This window comes from Carcharhinus amblyrhynchos, chromosome 8 (assembly GCF_965287045.1).
Source record: "Carcharhinus amblyrhynchos chromosome 8, sCarAmb.v2.hapA, whole genome shotgun sequence".
Taxonomy (NCBI): domain Eukaryota; kingdom Metazoa; phylum Chordata; class Chondrichthyes; order Carcharhiniformes; family Carcharhinidae; genus Carcharhinus; species Carcharhinus amblyrhynchos.
Genome location: NC_137331.1, coordinates 20,735,909 through 20,760,546, shown reverse-complemented (window position 1 = coordinate 20,760,546; position 24,638 = coordinate 20,735,909). Strand labels below are relative to the sequence as shown.

Below are 24,638 nucleotides of genomic sequence, written 5' to 3'. Positions count from 1 at the left end.
TTATACGGCTAGTCAAGTTTAGTTTTTGGTCAATGGTAACCCTTAGGATGTTGATAGTGGAGGATTTAGCAATGGTAATACCACTGAATGTCAAGAGGTGATGGTTAATCTCGTTGGAGATGGTCATTACCTGACACTTCTGAGGTGTCAGTATTACTTGCCACTTGTCAGCCCAAGCCTGGATATTGTCCAGGTGTGGTTGCATTTGGACATGGACTGCTTCAGTATCTGAGGACTCATAAATGATACTGAGCATTGTGTAGTCATCAGCAAACATCCTACTTTTGACCTTATGATGAAAAGAACATCGATGAAGCAGCCAAAGGTGGTTGACCCTAGGAATGCCCCGAGGAACCTCTGCAATGATATACTGGAGATGAGATGATTGACCTCCAATGAGCACAACCATCTTCCTTCATGCCAGGTATGATTCCAACTAGCAGAATGCTTGACAAAAACAAGGCTAAAATATGTGACTGCTAGAACAAAATGAGCCACCTTAATTGACTAGCAACAGACTGGTATTCATAGACATCTTCAACCTCTCTTTACAACAATCTGAGGTCCCTACCTGCTTCAAGAAGATGACCATCATCCAGGTACCTAAGAAAAACCAAGTAGCATGCCTTAATGACTATCGACTGGTGGCTCTGACATCCATCATCATGAAGTGCTTCGAAAAGTTGGTCATAGCACGAATCAATTCCGGCCTTCCAGACTACCTGGATCCACTACAGTTCGCAACAAGTCCACAGCAGACGCCATTTCCCTGGCCCTCCACTCAACCCTGGAACACCTCGATAACAAGGACACCTATGTCAGGCTCCTATTTATTGACTACAACTCAGCCTTCAACACTATTGGTTCCAGGAAACTTATGTCCAAACTCTATGGCCTGGGCCTTGGCACCTCCCTCTGCAACTGGATCTTGAACTTCCTAACCCAGACCACAATCAGTAAGGATAGGCAACAACACTTGCTCCATGATCATCCTCAACCCCGGTGCCCCACAAGGCTGGGTTCTCATTCTCCTTATACACCTATGACTGTGTGGCCAAATTCTGCTCCAATTCGATTTTCAAGTTTGCTGATGACACCATGTAGTGGGTCAGATCTCAAACAATGATGAGACAGAATACAGGAATGAGATACAGAATCTGGTGAACTGGTGCGGCAACAATAATCCCTCCCTCAATGTCAACAAAATGAAGGATATTGTCATCAACTTCAGGAAGCATCAAGGAGAATATGCCCGTCTACATCAATGGGGACGAAGTAGAAAGGGGCAAGAGCTTCAAGTTTTTAGGTGTCCAGATCACCAACAACCTTCCTGATTTCCCCCCCCCATGCCGACATTATAGTTAAGAAAGACCACTAATTCCTTCAACTTTCTCAGAAGACCACTAATGCCTCTACTTTCTCAGAAGGAAAGTTGGCATGTCAGCTATGACTCTCACCAACTTTTACAGATGCACCATAGAAAACATTTTTTCTAGTTGTATCATAGCTGGGTATGGTTTCTGCTCTGCCCAAGACTGCAAGGAACTAGAAAAGGTCGTGAATGAGCTCAATCCATCACGCAAACCAGCCTCCCATCCATTGACTCTGTCTACACTTCCCGCTGCCTCAGCAAAGCAGCCAGCATAATTAAGGACCCCAGGCACCCCGGACATTCTCTCTTCCACCTTCTTCCTTCGGGAAAACAATACAAAAGTCTGAGTCACTTACCAATTGACTCAAGAACAGCTTCCTGCTGCTGTCAGACTTTTGAATGGATTTACTTTGCATTGAGCTGATCTTTCTCTACACCCTAGCTATGACTGTATCACCATATTTTGCACTCTCTCATTTCCTTTTCTATGATTCTATGTTTTGTCTATATAGCACATAACATAGAACATAGATGTTGTGCCGAGCTACGTCCAAACCCAAGATCAAGCTATCCCACTCCCTATCATTCTGGTGTGCTCCATGTGCCTATCCAATAATCGCTTGAAAGCTCCAAAAGTGTCCGACTCCACTATCACAGAGGGCACTGCACTCTACATCCCAACCGCTTTCTGAGTAAAGAATCTACTTCAGACATCCCTCCTATATCTCCCACCATGAACCTTAAAGTTATGCCCCCTAGTAACAGCTACATCCATCCGAGGAAATAGTCTCCGCACATCCACTCTATCTATCCCCCTCATCATCTCATAAATCTCTATTAAGTTGCCTCTCGTGTTCCTCCGCTCTAAAGAGAAAAGCCCCAGCTCCCACAACTTTTCCTCATAAGACCTACCCTCTAAACCAGGCAACATCCTGGTAAATCTCCTCTGCACTCTCTCCAATGCTTCAACATCTTTCTTATAGTGAGGTGAGCAGAACTGCACACAATATTCCAAATGTGGTCTCACCAAGGTCCTGTATAGTTGCAGCATAACCCCATGGCTCTTAAACTCAAAACGCCCTGTAAATAAATGCTAACACACTATGAGCCTTTTTCACGGCCCTATCCACTTGAATGGCAACCTTCAGAGATCTGTGGATATGAACCCCAAGATCTCTCTGTTCCTCCACACTCTTCAGAACCCTGCCATTGGCCCTGTAATCCGCATTCAAGTTTGTCCTGCCAAAATGAATCACCTCGCACTTATCAGGGTTCAACTCCATCTGTCACTTTTCTGCCCAGCTCTGTATCCTATCAATGTCTCTTTGCAGCCTATAAGAGCTGTCTACTTCATCCACTACTCCACCAACTTCGTGTCATCAGCAAATTTACTACAAGAAACAATACTTTTCACTGTATGTTAATACATGTGACAATAATAAATCAAATCAAATAAAAAAAAAACAGGGTGGAAAAACATCCATTCACTACTATTCCACCTGATTAAACGCTCACTGCCACCAAACTTGCCACAGGAGAGAAGATAAACTACCACCCACCCAGATTTTGCAGATCTTCGAGACAAATCTAAGAAAAATGTTGAGGACAACATCAAGTTACATTCACAAACTTGACCAAAGCATTCAACCCAGTAAATCATGAAGCTCTGTGGATTTGAAAATCTGGCTGTCCAAGAAACTTCATCCTAATGCTACAATTGCTTCATGATGATATGCCTGCAACTATCTTAAGTGGGAGGTCTGAAATGGACATCTTCCATATCTGGATAAGGATTAAACAAAGCTATTTGATAGCTCTCATACTATTCACAATTGACCTCACCAGTGTTCAAAACACGATGTGGAGACGCCCGGGTTGGACTGACGTAGGCACAGTAAGAAGTCTCACAACACCAGGTTAAAATCCAACAGGCTTACTTGGTAGCATGAGCTTTTGCAGCACATCAGATGAGCACAGGATTTGGTTCACAAAAAGGGCATATATAGACACAAACTCAATTACAAGATAATGGTTGGAATGTGAGTCTTAACAGGTAATCAAATCTTTACAGGTACAGACAATGCGAATGGAGAGAAGGTTAAGTACATGTTAAAGAAGAGTGCCTCAAGCCAGGACAGTTAGTGAGATTTTGAAAGCCCAGGCAAGTCTTGGGGGTTACAAATAGTGTGACATGAACCCAAGATCCCAGATCTCAACGGGGTTCAAAACACACAGGGGAAATAGGCAAATGTGCCCTGAAAAATCCCACAAAACTCACGGACATTTAATCGCAGCATAAATGAGAGAAACATTGCCCCCACACATGGAACTGACAGAATCTGTGAGGAACTGCTCCTGCCAACATAGGCTGTTTTGCTGCTGCAATCACAGACTGTTTCTTTCTTCCATGTTTGCTGTTGTTGGCTGTATTTCATCTCACTAGTGAGCCTACCTAGAGAGAAACAGCCTGTGATTTGAGTAGTAGCAGGAAAGTGTGTGGGCAACACATAAGCCAGAACACCAGCGCGGCGGCAGTGGCACTCTGCATTATCTGGGCTGCCCAACAGTTTTTCAAATTGGTCCTGAAGAACCACATCAGCATCAAAGGTAAAGCCACTAACAACCTACTGAAACATGAGTGCTAATCAGATAGATCCAGATTATCCCATTGCGGTGGTTAGTGTTAGACAATGTGGGAACACATGCAAGTTATGTCAGGTTTTTGGGTCATATCTGGCTATCCCTCCTGGCTGCAGGTTGGTCTGCCAAGCTGTCAGTGACTCGGAAGGTGAAAGCAGCTCCACTGCAGTCTTGTGTCTCACTCTGCCACCATGCTCAAGTTTACTGTTCAAACACCTTGTATCTTTTTCTTTGGCCCTCCCTCAACCATGCTCTTTCACTTTATATACATACTTCAACAAATATTGGCAACATTATCTGCATCTTAGTTTAAAGTTGATCATTATCCACCAAGCCCCCCTCAGGCTTCCAGGATGGGGAGTTATTCTCCAAAAAATTAATAAATGTCAACTGGAGACTTTATCTCTGGGGGCAAAGTCCTGGTAAGTTGAACTTCCTTTGATGCCCCTCCCCCATCCACCTTGGCTTAGCTTTTCTTAATTACTCTTTCAAATTTAAGGCTCACATTTGTAAAACAAAATATTTATTAAAAAGATCTTGCTTATCATTTCCTACTGTAGTTATAAAATCAAGCAATCATGGGTTCATCTCCTCCAGGTCAATGCCAAAACAAAGAGTTGGACAACACTGGACTCTGTCCTTTTTTTAAGGTATCGACAAGTTTGTGCAATTGCAAATGGTCAAAAAATTTCATTCTGGAAATTAAGTATCAGGTTTTTTTTGTATTACTTAATATGGATTCCAAGGTAAAGATTTCATAGAATCATAAAAACTCTAAGGTGCAGAAAGAGGCCATTTGGCCCACTGAGTTTGCACTGACCACAATCCCATCCAGGCCCTACCCCATATCCCTATATATTTGCCCGCTAATCCCTCTAAAGTACACATCTCAGGACACTAAGGGGCAATTTTTAGCACGGCCAATCAACCTAACCCCACATCTTTGAACTGTGGGAGGAAACCAGAGCACCTAAAGGAAACCCACGCAGACACAAGGAGAATGTGCAAACTCTACACAGTGATCCAAGCCGGAAATCGAGCCCAGGTCCCTGGAGCTGTGAAGCAGCAGTGCTAACCACTGTGCTACCGTGCCACCCTAAATGCCAGGTATTTAATATATCTAGTCTTTGGTATGTGTGCTCTCTTATCTACCTAAAGAAGTAAATCTTAAAAAAAATAGAGAAGCTAGTGCTACAATGTGACTGCATCACTTAATAAAGTAACGAGAACAAAAGGAAAGCCCTTGAGAAAATCTCAAGAACAAGCCTCAGGAAAATAAAACTGATTTTCACTCCCGTCAGAATTACAAGGACTATTTACCTCAAAGTTCAACTGGTCTTTGGTGTCAGTAGTGAAAACTTCAGATAGAAAAATCTTTAACCTCTAAAATTAAACTGACCACCATGAATATATATGATCTACAATCTGCAGTGTCTTTGTCCCACTCTGTACCAGACTTTCAAACCACTTCAAACTTGGCTTTTCCTGGAATGATGCCTAAACAAAACTCATGTATCAACTCATACCTGGTTAGTCAAATAGTCCACCTCCCGTATATGTAGAAGGATTGACCTTGGAAAAAGTTGAGCATGTCCCGCACCTTGACAGTCACCTCTATCAAAAGTCCATTGTCAATGAGGAGATCTAACCCCTTCTACAAAATGTGGCAATGTGTATTTGAGAAAAAAGTCCACCCCAATCAACAAAAATCCCTGTGAACTGAACAGTTGTTGTCACCAGGTCCTGTACTGCAGTGAAACTTAGACAGTGCATTAGCGACTTGCAAGAGTGCGAGAGAAATCCCATGAGCAATGCCTCTACCATATCTTCTGGATTCAAAGGGAATTAAAAGTTTTAATGTCCTTCTTGAAGCCAACTCCACAAGCATTCAGGCAAAATACTTGGAAAATCAACTTTGATAGGCCCGACACAGAGTCTGAATGGCAAAGCCATCTCTCCCACCACATACTAGTGGGGACAATGAAAGCATTTCAAAATCAATCTGAGAGCTCTCTGAAGCACAGCAGCACTGAGATTAATAACTGAGAAGAATTTTTTTCCAATCATTCAAAATGGCAACAACTTGTGCATCAAGTCACTTTGAATCCCTACACCTGAATGATAAGGCAGAATGGCAACAGGGAAGAGAAAGAAGCAAGTCCTGCAACCGGATCCCACAATGTCGTGGGGCATTTTGTCCCCTATTCCCAAAGATCTGTGGATCAAGTATCGGTCTGTATTATCACATGGCACAAACTAACGACCCTGGGTAGGTCATAGAATTGGCCCATTGGGTTTGCCCCAATTCTCTGACAGTGCATTTTACCCAGGCCCTATCCTCACATTTTACCCCGTACATCTGGGAACACTAAGGGACAACTTAGCATGACCAATATACCTACCCTGCACGTCTTTGGATGTCACTCTGGGGTGGAGGAGCAGCTGACTGATGCTGCACCATCACACACATCATCCCCTCCTCCACACTCTCATCCCCATGTCTGAGCCGCCTGCCCTAAGCAAATCTTTTCGTTCTGCTCACAGGTGTCCTCCAGTACACCTCCTGGCTAACCCCGTGCCTTCACAGAGTCGGTATGGCCGCTGCTGACTGTTGCTCTGGCTGAGGGAGGAGACAGATTCGGAAGCTCGGCGCCGGGTTTTTTACCTGCGAACCTGATCTTGACCAGATCGAGCGGGTGCAGCACCAGCGTGGACACCACGCCGCCGCTGATGCCGGCCACCAAATTTTCGTACTTCACCAGGCGGAAAAGTCTCAGCGCCGCCGCCGTCCAACTTAGATCGGGGTCGGGGGCCTGCCCGGCTCCTGAGGACATCCTCAGGGCGGCACCGTTTGTCAGTTCAAAGGAGCCGGGTACGGAGAGACGAACAGCTCGGTGCACGGAGACAGCGACTACCGCGAGCGTGTCGAAGCGCGAGCGCGCTGACGTCAATCCCGTGCGTGATGATGTAAGGCACGGTCCCGTTGGCACTCCAGTACGTGTGAACGTCAGCGCGCACGGGGCGGTCAGGTGACCCTGAGGCAGCTTCTTGCCCCAGCCCAGTTTGGCACGGAGCGGGCCAGCGGGATTTAAACGCCGGCGGTAGAAACAGACCTGTTTTTACGATGAAGGTTAGAGTCCTGTGCCGCAACCCGGACGATTACGTGAGGGAAACGAAAAATGACATTCAGAGAGGTGAGTGGCTGACGGCGGATAGACCGCGCTCCCTGCCTCACGGCAGCTGCGGCCTGGTGGTGAAAGTTTGCAGCGTTTGTAACTCTGGGCCTAGCTGCACATGTGCCCTGTGTCTGGGAGGCCTCGGCGAGGGCCCTGGGAAGATTCGTTATTACAATACACAACTGGACGAGTGAATAGCTGCATGGTCAGCATTCAACCTTCAAGTTTCTAACTGTCCAGATCATCATCAACCTATCCTTGTCTTTCCACATCAATCCAATAGTTAAGAAAGCCCACCAACGTCTTTACTTTCTCTGGAGGCTAAGGCAATTCAGCCAATTCGCTTCTATGACTTTCTCTAACTTTTACAGATGCGCCATAGAAGACATTATTTCTGGTTGTGTCACAGTTTGGTATGTCTCCTGTTCTGTCCAAGACTGCAAGAAACTACAAAGGTTTATGAAGGAAGCCAAGTCCATCACGCAAACCAGCTTCCCACCCACTAACTCTGTGTACATGTCCTGCTGCCTTAGAAAAGCTACTAGTGTAATCAGGGACCACTCAAACCCAAATGGCATGGTGGCATGGTAGTGCAGTGGCTAGCACTGCTGCTTCACAGCTCCAGGGACCTGGGTTCGATTCCTGGCTTGGGTCATTGTCTGTGTGGAGTTTGTACGTTCACCTTGTGTCTGCTTGGGTTTCCTCCAGGTGGTCTGGTTTCCTCCCACAGTCCAAAAAATGTGTGGGTAGGTTGATTGCCGATGATAAATTGCCCCTTAGTGTCCTGAAATGTGTAGGTTAGAGGAATTAGCAGTTAAAATATGTAGGAATGTGGGGATAGGGCCTGGGTGGGATTGTGGTTAGTGCAGACTTGATGGGCTGAATAGCCTCTTTCTGCACTGTAGGATTTCTATGATTTCGATATTCTCTTCTATCTTATTCCATTGGGAAAAAGATACAAAAGTCCAAGGTTACAAACCAACAGGCTCAAGAACAGCTGCTGCCATCAAACCTTTGAATGAATATACCTTGTATTAAGTTAATCTTTCTCTACACCTTAGCTATGTCTGTAACACTACATTCAGCCCCCTCTTCTTTTCTTTATGAATGGAATGCCTTATCTGTATAGTGTGCAAGAAATGTTACTTTTCACTATCTGAATACATGTGACAATAAATAAAATCAGCCTTACTCTGGGGCCAGTGGAAAGAAGATATCCCAAAAATGGCAACCTATTCACAGGATTTGAATTATTATTGTCACATGTATTGGTATACAATGAAAAGTATTGTTTGTTGTATGCTATACAGACAATACATACCATTCGTAAAGTCCATAGGGGAGATGATGGATGTCAGAGCCACCAGGCAGTAGTCATTAAAACATGCAGCTTGGGTTTTCTTTGGTACAGGGATGATGGTCATCATCTTGAAGCAGGTAGGGACCTCCGATCAGTGTAAGGAGAGATTGAAGATGTCAGTGAATATCCCCAACAGCTGGTCCATGCAGGAAAAGATATTGACTATCAAGCTGATCTATAACCCTCATTATTTTATAGATCTCTATAACATCATCCTTCAGCCTTCTACACTCCAGAGGATAAAAGTCTCAGTCTGTCTAGCCTCTCCTTGTAACTCAAACCATCAAGTCCCGGTATCATCCTAGTAAATCTCTTATGCACTTTGTAGTTTAATAATGTCCTTTCTGTAATAGGGTCACCAGAACTGTAGACAGAATTCCAAGTGTGGCTTTAGCAATGTCTTGTACGACTTCAACAAGGCGTCCCAACTCCTGTACTCAGTGTTCTGACTGATGAAACCAAGCATGCTGAATGCTGCCTTCGCCACTCTATCCACCTGTGACTCCACTTTCAAGAAGCTAAGAAAATGTACCCCTAAATCTTTGTTCTGTAACTCTTCCCCAATGCCCTACCATTAACTGAGTAAGTCCTGCCCAGGTTCAATCTACCAAAATGCATCACCTCGCATTTATCCAAATTAAATTCCATCTGCTATCCGTCAGCCCACTGGCCCAGTTGATCAAGACCCTGTTGCAATCCGAGATAACTTTCTTCACTGTCCACTGTGCCACCAATCTTAGTGACATCTGCAACTTGCTAACCATGCTTCCTTTATTCTCATCCACGTCATTAATATAATGACAAATAACAATCATAGAAACCTACAGTGCAGAAAGAGGCCCTTTGGCCCATCGAGTCTTCACCGAACACAATCCCACCCAGGCTCTACTCCATATGCTTCCATATTATACCCACTAATTCCTTTAACCTATGCATTCCAGGACACTAAGGGGCAATTTTTTAAGCATGGCCAATCAACCTAACCCGCACATCTTTGAACCCAGCACCAATCCCTGAGGCACACGCTGGTCATAGGTCTTCAGTTGGAAAAAACAACCCTCTACAACCACCCTCTGGCTTTTGTCATCAAGCCAATTTTGTATCCATTTAGCTATCTCAGCTTAGATCCTGTGTGATTTAACTTCATGCAACAATCTACCATGCGGTACCTTGTCAAAAGCCTTGCTAAAGTCCATGTAGAAGACATCAACTGCACTGCTCTTATCTGCTGCCTTGATTACCTCTTCAGAAAACTCAATTAAACTTGTGAGACATGATTTTCCACTCAGTGATGCTGACTGTCCCTAATAACTCCTTGCATCTCTAAATGCCTGTAGATCCTGTCTCTCCAACAGTTTACCCACAACAGATCTGAAGCTTACTGGCCTGTAATTCCCTAGGCTTTTCCCTGCAGCCCTTTTGAAACAAAAGTGTAACATTTGTCACCCTCCAATCTTCAGGCAACTCACCTGTTATGTTAGAAGTTTGATTGTTCAATACCATTCGTGACTCCTGGGATACTGAAGCAGTCCATATCCATGTGCAGCAAGACCTGCACAACATTTGGGCTGACGATTGGCAAGTAATATTCGCTTTACAAGTGCCACGCAATGACCATCTCAAAGAATCCAACCATCCCCTTATGACATTCAGTGGTGTTAGCATTGCTGAATCCCCCACTTTAACATGCTGGGGGGAGGGAGGGGGGTTACCATTGACCAGAAACTGAATTTGACTAGCTGCATAATCACTGACTGCAAGAGTACTACAGAAGCTGTGAATTCTGCAACAAGTAACTTTGCTCCTGACTTCCCAAACCTCTCCACCATATTTTCTTTTTATTCATTCATGGGACATAGTTGTCGCTGGCTGGCTAGCATTTATTGACCATCCCTATTTGCCTTTAAGAAGGTAGTGGTGAGCTGCTTTCTTGAATTGCTGCAGTCAGTGTTCTGTGGGTTGTCCCACAGTGCTGTTAGGGAGGGAATTCCAGGATTCTGACAGCGACTGTGAAGGAACGGCGATTATATTTCCAATTCGGGATGTATCTAGTGATGGAAGTGACTGTCCCAACAAAGGCATCCTGCTACTTAACATGTTCATAGAATCATGGAATCCCTACTGCACACCATAGGGACTGCAGTGGTTCAAAATGGCTCATCATCATTCTCCCAAGGTAATTGGGATGTGCAACAAATACTTTTGAGTTACTAGAATAACAGGAATGAGGGACTTCTGTAACCTGGAAGCAAGAAGTTCGGGTTATTCTCCTCTAGAGCAGTGAAGGATATGAAGTGATTTAATAGAGGCATACAGAATCATTAATAGAACATATAATGACTACTCTTTCCAGTGGCAGAAGAGTTGGCAAACAGAGACCACCAATTTAGGGCAATTGGCAAAAGAGCCAGAGCTGAGAATTTTTTCAGCATTGTTACAATGCACAACCTGAAAGAGTAGTCGAAGAAGAATCAGTTGTAACTTCCAAAAGGCAATGGAGTAAATACCCAAAGGGAAGGAAATTGCAGGGCTTTGGGGAAACGGGTGAAGTGCGGGACTAATTGGAGAACTCTGCTAATGATGTGATGAAGGCATAAAAGACTGAATGTCATCCTCCTGTGGTGTTAGATTCCGTGATTTTGTTACAAAGATGGGGTTGCACTAGGGGAATTGCAAGGGTAAGAGCCTATGAATAATTATGTGAAATACATACAAGGCAGAACTAAATTCGTATAATATTTTGGTATGCGTTTTTATAAAATTTGCTTCATTGTGCATATGCATAATTTGATTTTTAATCCAGCAAACATCAAATTTTGAATTAAGAATAGATTTATAATTTTATTATGATCTCAATGAAACTTGGACTGTTGTTTTTTTCCAGTGCATTGCATTTTCTTCCTCTGAGCAACATAGGAATAGGCTATTCAGTCCCTTGGGTCTGTTCGGTCATTTAGTTTATCCACGGGCTGATCCGTATCTTAGCTTCATTTATTGGCTTTAGGCCTGAAGTCCTTAATACTGTTGCCTAATGAAAATCTATTGGTCTTGATTTTGAAAATTTCAATTGATCTATAGGATCAGCAGATTTTAGGGAGGGAATGCCTGATTCCCATTGCCTTTTGTGCTTTCTGACCTTGTCATGAATGGTCAACTTGTAACTATAAAATTATGTTCTGGATTGTCCCACCAGAAGAAGCAACTTCTCCTTGCTCTTGCTATACCCTGACAAATCCTTTAATCATTTTAAGTAGTCCATTTAGATGATCCCTTAATCGTCTTCTATATTTAACACCCCCCCCACCCACCCAAAGCTCTGGTATTATTCTGGTGCCGGTGCTGCACCCTCCAAAGGCAGTGTATCCTTCCTGAGGTGGAGTCCAACTAGAGGCCTGTACAGCCGTAACATACTTTCCGACCCTTTTATATTCCAGTCCCTTTGAGATAAAGGCCAACAGTTTACCATATCATAGTCACTGTTAACTTGATGTTCCCTTCTGTTAGATTATTGATTAATTCTGGCTTTTTACCCATTATTGAATCTAAGATGGCTTGGTCACTTCCTTCATTGAGAAGTATTGTCCCAGAAGATTATTCTGAAAGCACACTTGAAATTTACAGTTTTTGGGGTATGCAATCTTCCCCATCAATCTAAAAGTATTATGCTACTTTATTGCTGCTACCTGGAGATCTATGGAAACTCTCACCAATGTCTTGCACTTTCTTCCTAGTTTGAGTACGAAGAACAAAAAGTTCAACACAGGAACAGGCCTTCAGCCGTCCAAACCTGTGCCGATCATAAAGCACTAACTAAACTAAAAAAAACTTCTGCCCTTAAACCATATCCCTCTGTTCCCTCCCTATTCATTGTTGTAGACAGTGAGGATGGATGTTACAGTTTGCAGAGGGACATAGATAAGCTGCAGAGCTGGGCCGAGAGGAGGCAAATGGAGTTTAATACGGAAAAGTGTGAGGTGATTCACTTTGGTAAGAGTAACAGGAGTACAGAATAATGAAAGGACTGTTAGTAGTGTTGACAAGCAGAGAGATCTCGGGGTACATGTGCATAGCTCCCTGAAAGTTGGCACCCAGGTTGATAAGGTTGTTAAGAAGGTGTATGGTGTGTTAGCTTTTATTGGTAGAGGGATTGAATTTCGGAACCATGAGGTCATGTTACAACTGTACAAAACTCTGGTGCGGTTGCACTTGGAGTATGGCGTACAGTTCTGGTTGCTGCATTATAAGAAAGATGTGGAGGCATTGGGAAAGGTGCAGAGGAGGTTTACCAGGATGTTGCCTGGTATGGTGGGAAGGTCTTGTGGTGAAAGGCTGAGCGACTTGAGGTTATTTTCATTAGAGACAAGAAGGTTACGAGGTGACCTAATTGAGGCATATAAGATGATCAGAGGATTGGATAGGGTGGACAGTGAGAGCCTTTTTCCTTGGATGGTGATGGCTAACATGAGGGGACATAGCTTTAAATTAGGGGGTGGTAGTTATGGGACAGATGTCAGAGGTAGGCTCTTTACTCAGAGGGTAGTAAGGGTGTGGAATGCCCTGCCTGCAGCAGTTGTGGACTCGCCAACTTTAAGGGCGTTCAAATGGTCAGTGGATAGGCATATGGATAACATGAGAATAGTTTAGGTTAGAGGGCCATTAGATTGTTGTGCCGACCAGTGGAACCATCGAGGGCCGAAGGGTCTGTACTGCACTGTAATGTTCTATGTACCTATCCAGATGCCTCTTATGTTGCTAATGTGCCTGCCTCCACCATCACCTCTAGTAGCACATTCCACACACCCACTGCTGCATGAAAATCTTCTCCCACACGTCTGTTAAACTCCCCCCCTCGTCTTGAACTTGTGCTCCCTTGTAATTGACACTTCCACCCTAGGAAAAAGCATCTGACTCTCCGTCCTGTCCATGCCTTTCATAATCTTGAGACAAGTTATAGTCCAAGTTTATTTGAAATTGCAAGTTTTTGGAGTGCTGCTCCTTTGTCAAGTGAAGACCTCTATCAGGTCTCCTCTGCCTCCATCTTGCCAGTGAAAACAATCCTAGTTCATTCAACCTCTCCTCGGAGTCAATGCCCTCAAGACCAGGTGACATCCTGGTAAACCGTCTTTGCAATCTCAAGCTCCCACGTCCTTCTGGTAGTATGGTAACCAGAACTGCACGCAGTACTCCAAATGCAGTCTAACCAAGGTTTTATATAGCTGCACCATGATTTCTCCTCACTCCTGTCTTATTCTTCCACCTCTTACCTTTAAATCACCTTAAATCAATGCACCCTGATTAAAAATGCCTTTCTTCCACCCTATTGATGCCTGTCATAACCTTGTACAAGGTCCGCTCTCAACCTTCGTGGCTCCGAGTAAAACAGCCTCACCCTATCCAGTCTCTGCTCCTGCTCAGACTGTTTAGGCCAGGTAGCATCCTGGTAATTCTTCTCTGCACCCCCTCTAATGCAAATCACTTGTTTCCTATAATGTAATGACCAGAACCCCACACGTCTCGATGCAAAATCTCTCTCCCAAAAACCCTCCTGCACTGGGCCATCTGTTTGTTATTCTTAAATTTGTTACATCTTTGTTGCAATCTCTCCCAACTGCTGATGTCCAACACTTTTTTCCCTCGTTTAGTTCTGATAAAGAGTCAAACAGACTAAAAATGTTAGGTCTCTTTTTTCCCTATAAATGCTGCCAGACCGCAGTTTTTCCAGGATTTTCTGACTTTATTTTTGTACAACAAATATGATAGGTGAGAATATTGTTCAGCCCTTAATGACCATCAGGAATTGGAAATGGCAGATAAACTAAATACTCCAGCTGCTTTGTATCAGTCTTCACAGTAGAGAGCAAAGATTAAGCTTAAAGCTTATTTATTAGTGTTAGAAGTGGGCTCACATTAACACTACAGTGATGTTATTATGAAAATCCCCTACCAGTACCAGAGGTGCAAAGAAAACTGAAAATAAAAGGGAGGAATTTACTAGATTTTGTTTTTAAATACATAGTACTGAAGAAATATCATCCACGTTGAGACTGTAGATTAATTTCAAGCCATGTTGCTTGTCAAACCATACTGCTTGTAAGGGGAGGAGATGCGATGACATGACATTGGTGGACAACAGGTATGCAGTATGGGCTTATCACTATTGCAGGCTATATATACTTCCATTAATTAGACAACTTGTTTGCAAAATAATTGGCTTTGTCCTAATTTGTTATCTCCAATTTCTGTATTCAGTTCCAAGGAATTATGATCCTGCACTGCACCCATTTGAAGTACCTCGGGAATACATTAGAGCACTGAATGCAACCAAACTGGATCGGATTTTTGCTAAACCATTTGTAGCATCGCTTGATGGTCACAGGGATGGTGTACACTGTTTGGCCAAACATTTTAAGAGTTTATCCACAATAATCTCTGGGGCTTGCAATGGCGAGGTGAGTGATGCATGTATAGTATTTTGTAATTTTTTTTGTAAAATAAATAAAGTCCAGCTTGGGTTGGTGCCAGTATAGAGCATAGATTGAGAGTATGGATAACTGGATTTGTCATGGCCAGTAATGTGATGAGATAAATATCTCGAGTGAGATTGACTGGAATTTATGGACAGCCTAGCAAGTGAAAATATTTATTAAAAATGACACAGCTATGGAGAAGGAGCAGTAAAGTGAGGCTAATTGGATAACTCTTTCACAGGCACAATTTGTCAAATGATCTAGAGTGTTGTAAGAGTCAATGCAGTATATGTATCTGCTGCAGGAAGCTGGAGCCCAAAAAAATTGTATAAAATGGAAATAAAAGTAAAGTGCTGGAAAAACTCAAGTGTGGAAGACAGCATCTGCAAATGGTGAAAGAATTTACATTTCAAGCCCAATGTGACTCCTCACCGAAACAGAACTAGAGATATCGTATTCCAAGACTTGATTTATCTAATGGTTTACATCATGAAACCTTTTCTTATTACCATATTGATGGTGCTTTACCCCCACTTCATGCAGTTGCCCTTACTCCCTTTTTTTTGTGGCATTCAATTATGCATGCATGATCTCTACCCCTCTCAGTACTGCTAAATATCAACAGTATTTTCCATTTCTTCCTCATCCTTCTGCAGACTATCTCCCTACTTTTCTCTAACATTATATCTTGGAGATCTATTGCTAAGTCACTTCTTATTGTTGCTAGACCTCAAAAATTCAGTTCATCATTATTTTTCCAATCAAACACACATTCAATTTTGAAAGCTTATCAACTAATCAGGCATTTTGTTGAGATCTATAAGCTATCAACATTTTAATTTCAGCTCAGGTGTGCTGATTTTGTATCTGAGCAAAAAAAAGTTATCTCCTGACACACCAGTACCTCCTGCCTTCATATCCAATATTACCCACCTTTCTATTACACTGGTCGCAGTTATGCACTTCCTCAAGTATTCACTGCATACCTTCCATACTATTAATATACTCCTTCACTGTGATGCGGAGTTCATAGAAACCCCACAGTACAGAAAGAGGCCATTCGGTCCATCGAGTCTGCACTGATCATAATCCTACCCAGGCCCCACCCCCACGTCCCTACACACTTACCCACTAACCCCTCTAACCTACGTACCTCAGGACACTAAGGGCAATTTTAGCATGATCAATCAACCTAACTCTCACATCTTTGGTCTGAGGGAGGAAACTGGAGCATCCGGTGGAAACCCACGCAGACACGAGGAGAATGTGCAAACTCCACACAGACAGTGACCCAAGCCAGGAATCGAACCCAGGTCCCTGGAGCTGTGAAGCAGCAGTGCTAACCACTTGCTACCACACCGCCTTGGTGATGCTGGCATAGGACCTGGGTGGGCACAGTAAGAAGATTCAACACCAGGTTAAAGTCCAATGGGTTTATTTGATAGAATGATCTTTTGGAGCACTGCTTCTTCATCAGATGAGTGTTTAAGGAGTAGCGCTCCAAAAGCTTGTGCTACCAAATAAACCTGTTTGACTTTAACCTGGTGTTGTGAGACTACTTACTGTACTGCTACTGTAACAATCTTTGACCCTGAAGCATTACAATAAGGAAAATGTGCCATTTCTTTAAACATTGTATGGAAGCTGTGATTGCTTCTCGGAATGTTTTTTTAAAGAACAATGTAATTTTCTTGCATATAGCTCAAAGTTGGGATAAATAGGTAATTTCCAGGTTGGCAGTTTGTAACTAGTGGAGTGGGGTCAGTACTGCGACCCTAACTATTTACAATCTACTAATGATATGGTTACAGGGATAGGCTGTATTGTAGTCAAATTTGCTGATAGAAAGTTAGTTAGGAAAATAAGTTATAAGGAGGACAGTGTTTTCAAATATAGATTGATTGAGCAGACGTAAATTTGGCAGATGGCGTGTAATGTGGGAAAATACGATGTTGTCCACTTTGGCACGATGAATAGAAAAGCAGCATATTAAAATGGAGGAAATGCAGCGTTAAAATGGAGAAAATGCAGGGATACAGAAGTGAAGAGATTGTCTTGAGGAAAGGTTGGGCCTATGATCATTGAAGTTTAGAATACTGACAGGTAATCTTATTCAAACATAAGATTCTGAGGGATCTTGACAGGGTAGATGCTGAGAAAATATTTCCGCTCCCCTGGTATCTAGAACCAGAGGGCAAAAGTTAAAAATAAGGTTCCAGTAATGTAAGCACAGGAATGACTGTGTTTCCATGAGCTTTGGCGCTGCTCATCATTTAATCCTTTTTATCCTGATGCAGTACCCATAATTATCTAATCCTGGAGTGTAAATGCTGTAGTATGTTCCTGGAAGATCCTGGTTAAGATTTGATGGGAAATAGGTCAATGTCAAGAAAATTCTTTGTACTTTGACATTCTTGATCACTCAGAGTTTTGGGCTATCATCTCTCTGCTTATATACCCTGTGCCTACATGCTTCTCTCCACCAAAAGCTTGTGATTTCAAATAAACCTTTTGGACTGTAGCCTGGTGTCGGGTGACCTCTCACCAAGAAAATTCTCGTTTGATCAAGACAGTAGGAGGTGGCTGGGATAGGGCCTTGTTCACAATGATGGTTTAACTGGTGAGTGAGCTGTGTTGTAGGTATTAAAATGATGGCTGCCATTGTGGATGACTGTCTTGGCTCCCTGGCACAAACCATGCTGCTCACGTTGATGTACTGCAAAACATCCGAAAGATAATGGATGAAGTCGAGGAAAGAATCCTGTCAGTCTAGAGGGCAGTTTCCTTGGGAGCTCACCTTAGTCCTTGGAAATCCTGCTGCGTGGTGTGTCGGACATCCTGGTTAATTCAGGAAGATGAGGCAGGAGGAGAAATGTCTGTGCACTCCATCTCCCAAAGGCTGCTGATAAATTCCTGGCTGAATATGTGCCATGCTTTCATAATTGGATTTGAAGGTTGGATATCTTGAATTCAGAGGCATACTGTATCAAATCTTTGAGACCTGGGTTGTATATATACCCTTATTGCTGGTCTTGTGTTGTGTTGATCTTTGAGAAAAGCTGGAGGGGGCTAGATGCAATGAGACCCGACCACCTGTCAGGGCCTAGATGTGTTTCTTCCAGGGCTTCTGGGCAATGACAAAACAGAGATGCAGAGGCCTCAGTAAAGTTACGAATTGATCCTTGATGTCACTCAACAATCCTGTCAAAGCTTTGGCCTTTTCAAGCTCTATGGATGGCTATATTATCTTGCAGTTCATCATTAATCCTGAACTACTCCCCTTCTGATTATAATCCTGAATTTGTGGTGTTGCCTTTTGATCCTGATTTAAGATATTTGATATATGAGCACTGAGGTGTATATTGCCTGTTGTTCTTTGAAATTCAGGGTTATCCGTTTATTTTTAATAGGATTCATCCACTGGTATGTTCTGGCAGTAGAATGAGGGAGATCTCAGTTTAAAATATATTACCGTTAACATTCGATCTTGGTCTTTCCATGTGGTACAGGGAGTTCCTTGGCTTATGGCCTGATAATGGGTCTCCTTCCTCCTACTGGGGAGCATGCTGGATTGTGCGATACTTATCCAATTTTTTAATTATAACCCTAGAAATTTATAGCAGTATGGTCCAGATGGGCAGGGGATGGGGCAGAGTGCAAGCCTGGCACAGCGAGAGATCAGTGGTAGGGCCAGAGGTCTGTTGGTGGGGCATGACAGGAGATCTCCCAGTGTCTGTGCAGTGGCTCCCCAAGAGCTCAGTAGCTGGCTTCGCTGACACGATTAGGCTCTGCCCCCTCCTCTTGCTGGCAAGAATCGCACTAAGTGTCATAAAATTGGATTTTTTTCAATTTGCTAGAAAAAAAGCGCCTGAAATTTGTTAGCACTTAGAATTTTTTTTGATAAGATCATCCCCTCGGTCTTATTGTCATCGGTGCTTCTGGCATGGCTGGAGTTGGAGGAAATAGTAGTACGTGGTTGAGGAAGCCTTTGTTATCTAGCCTTTCTTGGGTTGGTTTTCTATATTTTCCTTGGTTGCACAGGTTGTGACAGTGGCTACTCAGTAATGAGAGTACTCCTGGCCAATCCACCACCCCTACTCTATGCTTGTCTTGACTAAGTAGGTTAGGTTAGGGTAGTAACCACTTAGACGATCTGTTCTATTCTTGGATTCTGTGGAGAATATCACAGATAAGGGAATAGATTATTCTCTCCCAAGATGTTCCCTTTTGGGTACTTCTGTACGACTCTCCTCCTCGAGGTTTAGATTCCTGAGTGGCGGTGGTGGTGTCCCAGATACCTATTCTCCGCATTATCTCAGTTTTGTTTGGTTATGCAGCTCTGTTCCTGGTATCCTGCAAGCAAGAGTGTACACTGTCAAACCATTCCTTGTCGGTGTGGTATCCTGGTGCTGTCTTTCTCCCCGAGATTCCTTTCGTTATTTGGGTAAATGGTGAGCTGATATTGGCTCCGTGTTGTATTTAATTTGTGTTTCCCTTACTTTGTCGGGAGGAGGAGGATAGTGCCCTGCCTAAGATGCTACGTCTGTGAGTGTCTTGATTCTTTTTGGTTGATGGGGTCTCCTTGCTGGAAAAATGGGTTGGATTTTCTGGCTGATGAGGCTTGAGCGACACGTCTGGTGTGGCTTGTTTCCTATGAATCCAAGTGTGGAGTGAGGTTTCTTGGCTTATTGGTTCGTTAATTTGTATTGTTATTCCTTGTGTAGGCAAGAGTAGAATTGTTTCGGAAATTATTTGGAAGGTGTGGAGATTATATTGAAAGAGGAGTAGTCTATCCTCTTCTGAGATGTTCCCCTTTGTGGGATACGTAGGAAAGCAGCTCTCGCTGAAGTTTAGTTTTCACTGACCAAGGAAAACTATCCTGTTATCTGTGCGGTCTGGAAGATGAGTATGTGAAATCGTACACTGTCATACCATGTCTTGGGTTTGTGGTAATATCCTGATGTTCTCTTCTCTCCCGGTTAGCCTTTTTTTTTGTTTGGATGTCTTGGGATGCTGTTTTAGGCCCTGATTGTTTTTGACCAGACAAGGGCTCCCTTGTGTAGCTCAGTCCTTGCTAGCCTGTGCCATGTGCTTATGGCTTTATCCTGTTATCCTGATATCAAAATATCCTTTCGTTATCCATGCGAAGTGAGGCACTGATTACAACAAATTGTAATTGATCTGAATCGATTGTAAAGATATTTGCTGGTCTTTTCTGTATTTATATGTACTGTGATTATTATTCTGTATTGTACTGGATTTTGGGGGGGGGGGGTGTTGGGGGAGGAAGAGGGGGTTTGCCATGTCATGTGATTAAATGAAAAATCTTCAATTAAAACATTGAAAGATAAATGTTAACACTGCTGCCTCTCAATGCCAGGGACCCAGGTTCACTTCTGATCTTGGGTGTCTGTCTGTTTGGAGTTTGCACATTCTCCTCGTGCCTGCGTGCTCTGGTTACCTTCCACACTCAAGATGTGTGGGTTAGGTTGATTAGACATGTTAAGTTACCGCTTAGTGCCGGGGTGGGGGGGGGGGGGCGGGGGGGGGGGGGGCGGTGTGTGAGAGAGAGTGCTAGCAGGGTAAATGTGGGGCTATGCGGATGGGGTCTGGGTGGGATTGTTGTCAGTGAGGCTTGATGGGCTGAATGACCTCCTGCACTGTATGAAATAAGGTGCCTCCCATTTAGGATGGAGATGAGGAGGAAGGAGGAATGCCTTCTCAGAAGGTTGTTAATCTTTGAAATTTTCTTCCACCAAGTAGTGGAGAGTGAGCCTTTGAATGTATTCAAAGCTGAATTATACAGATTATTTTAAGGTTTAAGTAATTAAGGCTGCAGTCAGAATTGGCTCAAAGGGCTGAATGGCCTATTCCTGCAATTTCAGATTATATACCTAGAGAACTTTGGAAAAACATATGGTGCGACATGTCTGTGGGGAGTGATGTCAGTGCTTGTGGTGCTATAAGACGTATCTTTATTGTATTGATTATTTAAAGTGAAATTTATCTTTTATTGAAAGTACCATCTGCCTATTCTTTCACCTGTAATTTGCATTGGTTTACTTTAAAATAGTTACAAAAAGTGAAATTTTGTTAATTCTTTCACTTGAAATCATTTAGTAAATTTGATTTTTGTTGATTTACAATTCCCCTACAGCGATTGTGATACTGCATATAGTTGTAGTAATATGCCATGAAACCCAAAAGCAAAATATTGCAGATGTCGTAAATCTGAAATAAAACTGAAGATACTGAAAATATTCAGCCAATCTGGCAGCATCTGTAGAGAGAGAAATAGTCAACATTCCAGGTTGTGACCTTTCATCAGAACTATTCAGCTGTCATGCAACCAGTCTGTAGGATTTTGTTGCAATTCTATAGTTAAATTCCTTTCCCCGTTTTTGAATGTAGGTTTAAAAGATGCCAATGCCATAAGCAACCCCATTAGCTCAATGAATGCTGAAGACATGATGATATTATCCAGGGCCAAGGCAAACCAGTTTATATATTTACCCATGTATGAGCGCAATGCAGATATTGCTCCAGACAGTTCCTTCACCCTTAAAATAAAACTTGAGCACTAGTGTATATAATGACAAATCCAGATGGAGGTTTTGTCTTCTATAAAATTATCTGGTTCTTACTCTCATGCGTTTTATGTGAATTGAGTTGCAATTTCAGCATCGCTTTGAAATTTCCGTCTTTTGAAATTCTTGATATTACATTCGCATAGAGGATTTACACTTTCTTCAGAAAGAGGTAGTTTGTGTTTGCATACCTAAGGCATGAAATGCTTTTGTTGTTGTTGCACAGTTAAAAGTTTGGAACTTGATGAACCGTCGGTGTGTTCGCACGTTACAAGCACATACTGGTTTTGTCAGAGGGCTTTGTTCCAGATTCTGTGGTACGTCGTTCTTCTCAGTAAGTATAATAATCTTGAGCGTATTTCCATACGTTAACTTTTCTTTTTCTGCACTAACAATATTGTGATGCATTTAGTATATTTCCTCTATATTCTCTGCAAAATTTTAGTAAATGTCAACTTGTTTATTTAGGATACAAGGATTTGAAGAATTAATTAATAAGGAGATATATGTAAACTTGATTCATTTCCTAACTTTAGAAGATTAAAGAGTAATTTAACGAAGATGTTTAAAAATCAAGAAAGCCTCGGTACGGAAAAATTGTTTCCTGTGGGGAATGCACCCTGAACTAGAGGAGCATAATCTTAATATTAGATCTCAGTCATTTAGGAGTGAAATTGGAAAGCACATGTTCGCACTCTATTGTGAAAATCAGGAACTCTCCCTTAAAAAGGCTAAGATGCTGGGTCTCTTGAAAATTTTTGAGATTTATGGAGTTTTGTTGGGAGAGAGTCTTCTGGAAATAAGTGCAGTTGACATACACTTCAGCCATCCATGGTATAATTGAATAGGGTTGAAGGGCTAAATGGTCTACTTTGATCTATGTTAAAACGGTTAGTATCCATTGGTCAAACAAAATAATTTATAAGCTGTAGTCTGCAAGATTCTGTTATGTTTTTAGATATTTGTTTATATTCTCGTGGGGCAAGAAAAGGTTAAGATCTAAAATTTATGTTTTAAGAAATCCAAAAGATTATGTTGTGTTCCACTATACTATTTTATCTATTATTTAGTATGTTATTTTTAAATAAAAATGAAATTCTATGATGTTTTGTTAATTGAGTTTTGAAGTGAAAACTTAGATTTCTCTCCAAGAATGTTCAAAAGTTTATCAGTGTTGAAGATTTATCAGACCTAATAAGTAAAAAGACTTAGGTCTTGGAAGGAAATTTTTTATATTTATTAATAAACGATTGTTTAAAAAACATTTCAATCCTATTGATGTAGTTTTCATTGTAATATCTGAGCCATAGCTGCTCCAAGAATTTGTAACTCTGTAAACTAGCCCCATACTGGTAAAGGTGATGGTAAAAAAAATTAACTTGTTTAATTGCATTAACTTGAATTAGTGACTTTTTTAAGATTGGTGATGATAAGACCATAAAACAATGGAAAATGGAAAGTCCTTCATTTGAGGAGCAAGAAGAACCAATACACACAATACTAGGCAAGGTACGTCATGTTTTGTGTATTAATTGATGAATGAAAAATGCGTGGCAGGAATTGGGAGTTTCAGGAACTGAATCATTTTTGGGCATCCTTACCAACATGTGTTGTGAACAATGCAAGGTCACATCACGCTAAGTGGAAAACATTCTCGGGATCTTGCTCTGCTGTTAGAAAGGCAGTTGACTTAAACCCCATAACAGGTCATGGAGTTAAGAAAGTTTCATGGTTAGTGCCTATGTTCTGCACTTCAATGGGTACATCATAATGTTCACTTGGTTGAGAGGGTGCAAGTTGTAGTGGTGCCAAGTTACTCTGATAAGAGCACCCTGTTTCCAAAATCAGCCAATTGAGGAAGGATGGAACACTTGAACCTAATCTTTATTCACTTCCAAGCTTTTTTTTAAACCAACACATACAGGGCATATTGTGCACCTCCAGCCAAAACCCCCTTTTTTTCAGTTTTTTTTATAGACAAGTACAAGTGAATTAATAGCCACCACCAAAATACAATTAACACCCAGTTGGTATACAGTTAACATCATGAGACTGGTGAGAGACCTAAGGAAAATTTTGTTTCTTTTCATGGAGCAAAGTGCTTCCAAAGAAACCTGTTACTTTTTATGTCATATCCTGCTTTTCCAGCTGTCATGTTGGAGCAGAATGAAGAGACTTAATGGAATAGGGATTTGTTGAGCATTTGAAAGCTGCTAAATGATCTAATTCATCCAGCTGATTTTGTGTACCTTGAAATCGGATACCATCTGAAGACCAGCTAGGGATGAGTGACAAGTGTTGGCGTTGCCAGTGATGCAAACGCACAATGAAATAGTTTTTAAAAAAGTCAGATGAAGAAACCGATGTGATTTGAGTTTATTCTCTCAATGTTCTTGCAGAAGTAAAAGTAACTGCAGTAACACCTCTACTGAAAATAGTATGAGTCATGTCCTTCAGTCATTTCTCTTTGCCGCCACTGCCTGTCTATAACATAGTTTCCCTATCTTTATGAATCAAGTAAAAGAGCAAAGTTAGGAAATGTAAATTTGTATTTTCGTATTTTAACATGTGGCAAGAAAAGTACAATGCATTTCACTCTTTTCATTCTGGCATTGTTTTAGTAGTGTGCTTGCCTAGTATTCCAAGTGAACAAATGCTGTGTTTGTGCTTAGACTGTTTACACAGGAATTGATCACCATTGGAAGGATGATGTGTTTGCAACATGTGGACAGCAGGTGGACATCTGGAATGAGCAGAGGACCAGTCCAATCCGCTCGTTTACCTGGGGTGTGGACAGTATCAACAGTGTTAAATTCAACCCAGTAGAGGTATTGCTGTTACTTCTGAGAAAGATCTTGTCATTTACATAAAGTAAACAAATATTGCATTTAATTAGTAAGATAAACATAATTTTAAACATTATTGTACAGCCTTGATGATGTTTAAAAATTAATTATTCTTAAATGAAAATTGGTCTTGAGTTATCCTATTTATCAGGCTAGAACTGGCTAATCTCTTGCCTATAAACTGGAACAC

General features: G+C 42.1%; 2 protein-coding genes across 2 annotated transcripts in view; one reads left to right on the top strand and one right to left on the bottom strand.

Moving 5' to 3' along the window:
- Window positions 1–6,948, bottom strand: part of LOC145346461 (solute carrier family 25 member 32-like) — a 30,112-nt gene extending 23,164 nt beyond the window's left edge. The window contains exon 1 of the mRNA XM_080193763.1: window positions 6,678–6,948. Within this exon, the coding sequence (XP_080049889.1) occupies window positions 6,678–6,846 (169 nt within the window). The 5' untranslated portion in view covers window positions 6,847–6,948. The remainder of the gene's footprint in view (window positions 1–6,677) is intronic.
- Window positions 6,949–7,036: 88 nt separating this feature from the next.
- The window catches only part of dcaf13 (ddb1 and cul4 associated factor 13), a 73,572-nt gene continuing 55,970 nt past the window's right edge, over window positions 7,037–24,638 (top strand). The window contains exons 1-5 of the mRNA XM_080194834.1: window positions 7,037–7,206; window positions 14,798–14,997; window positions 21,829–21,936; window positions 23,022–23,111; window positions 24,275–24,430. Coding sequence (XP_080050960.1) covers window positions 7,137–7,206; window positions 14,798–14,997; window positions 21,829–21,936; window positions 23,022–23,111; window positions 24,275–24,430 — 624 coding nt within the window. The 5' untranslated portion in view covers window positions 7,037–7,136. The remainder of the gene's footprint in view (window positions 7,207–14,797; window positions 14,998–21,828; window positions 21,937–23,021; window positions 23,112–24,274; window positions 24,431–24,638) is intronic.